The 2,349-nt window shown below is 30.8% G+C and overlaps 1 protein-coding gene across 1 annotated transcript in view; it reads left to right on the forward strand.

The window, feature by feature from the left end:
• Positions 1-573: 573 nt before the first annotated feature.
• LOC113825761 (roundabout homolog 2) overlaps positions 574-2,349 on the forward strand; it is a gene marked incomplete in the record, with an annotated part of 639,900 nt that continues 638,124 nt past the window's right edge. The window contains 1 exon segment of the mRNA XM_070132976.1: positions 574-969. Coding sequence (XP_069989077.1) covers positions 900-969 — 70 coding nt within the window.

Raw genomic sequence — 2,349 nt, forward strand, 5'->3', positions numbered from 1 at the left:
CCTTTGGACGAAATCGAGCGGAAGAATTGTCAAAAAATTTCCTCACAGAATTATGACAACGAACAATATTCTCTCTTTTTTCGTCTGTGTTAAATGGCGTCCTTAATGCCACGGTCTGTTTAGGTTCCTCTTTCGATAAATTATTTTCGTGTGGATCGCCAACACGTTTTCCTTCTTCGTGGTATCTCTGTCTCTCATTTTTTTCTCTTGTAATTATTATACCTACTATATATATCAGGGGTTCAGGACTGACCTTCCAAGATTTGTTTACTTACTCTCTCTGTAAAGAAAGAAGAATAAAACGGTTGATTAGCTGATTAGTCCCGCGTGGATTCTTATATTCCTGAGCATCTGTCTCGTATCTTTTCTTTTCCCGTTTTCATCACAATTTACAATCGCATCTTATTCCATTTTCTTCAAAAGGTGTTTAAGTGTTCTCTTCATAGATACAAATGATTAATAATCCTATTAAACTTCCGATCGAAACCCATGAGGTGATAAAATCCCGTGTGGCAACTGACCTCCGGTTCAATATGACGCACCCATTTCCCCATCAGTGTTAACTTGGAAGCGGTGGAGGCAGGACGTACATCGGCTCGGCTCTCGGGGTGTTAGAGAGAGAGAACGCTGTAACCCCCCTTTCGTCGCTTATAGGTGTACCGTTGCAATAATAGTGTTGAAAAAGTGATTACTTGTGTGAGGAAGTGTTTTGTGCTAAACCATGTGATCGTGGAAAAATTGTTTAGTGTGTTTCAACGAAAATCCAAGCAGGATAAATATTGATTTTGTTTGTGGTAGGAGCGTGTTATAAGGGAAGTGAGCGCGGGAGAGAGATACAGAGTGAGAGAGGTCACACAAACACAGGATTTGGCATGTTCTAGGCAACCTCCTCGATCAAGATGATGCCCCCAGCGTTGCATTTACTCCTCGTCGTCGGATTAACGAGCTTCCAACGGGCGGAAAGTTACGGTAAGTTGAAAAGTGCGCTCGCCATGTGCAGCGGAGAGAGGGAGGCCCAGCACGCGATTTCGACTCGCTTGCATCCCTCGCTAACTCCGTAAGGATTCTGAAGATAAAGGAATCTTCGGAGGGATTCTACCCAGAGATCTTGTATATAATCTATTTTAATAAATGTTATTATTAATTGGGACTTTCTAGATATCGTGAATTATCAAGTAAGAGATATTTGGGAGACGAATTATGTTGTTGGCGGTTGTTATTGTCATTTGGGATTTTTTTTATTCGCTTTTCGAATTCAGAGAAAAATTGATTCTGAAATCTATCGGTAATATTTGAAACTTTACAGATATGATATTTGATATTTTCGAGTTTATGAGATTGGATTTGGAAAATTAAAATAATCGAGTGGTAGTTAATATCTCGCTGAAATGTAGACATTAATTATTTTCATCATTTCGTCTTTTAGAAGAATTTTGAAGATCGTTGTCATTTTTTTCTTTTTTTAAATCTTCCTTTTCAGAAAAAAATACTATGATTACACCATATATATATATATATATATATATATATATATATATATATATATATATATATATATATATGTATATATATTATATATTCATATATATATATTCATATATATATATATATATATATATATATATATATATATATATACATAGATATATGTGCTATATGTCTTATATGTATTATATATATATATATATATATATATATATATATATATATATATATATATTATGTATTATATATACATATATATATTATGCATATTATATATGCATATATATACACATATATAATATATGTTATATATATACATACATACATACATATATATATATATATATATATATATATATATATATATATATATATATATATATATGATATATATATATATATGATATATATATAATATATATATATATATATACCTATATCTATATCTATATATCTATATATCTATCTATATCTATCTATATCTATCTATATCTATCTATCTATCTATCTATCTATCTGTCTATCTGTCTATCTGTCTGTCTGTCTATCTGTCTATCTGTCTATCTATCTATCTATCTATCTATCTATCTATCTATCTATCTATCTATCTATCTATCTATCTATATATATATATATATATATATATATATATATATATATATATACACGATTAATTTGTATTATCAATCGGGGATCTATGTTGTCGACTTCTCAGAATTCGACGAAACTTAAAGATTAATGACTTTTCGTGATGATTAACGATATTGTTCGAGAATGTACCAGTCTCTCATTTCGAGTTTTTTTTATACAATAATCACTTTCTGAACCTTCGAGTAAGATAATTGACAGTTAATGCCACCATTT

This window comes from Penaeus vannamei, chromosome 18, assembly GCF_042767895.1.
Source record: "Penaeus vannamei isolate JL-2024 chromosome 18, ASM4276789v1, whole genome shotgun sequence".
Taxonomy (NCBI): Eukaryota; Metazoa; Arthropoda; class Malacostraca; order Decapoda; family Penaeidae; genus Penaeus; species Penaeus vannamei.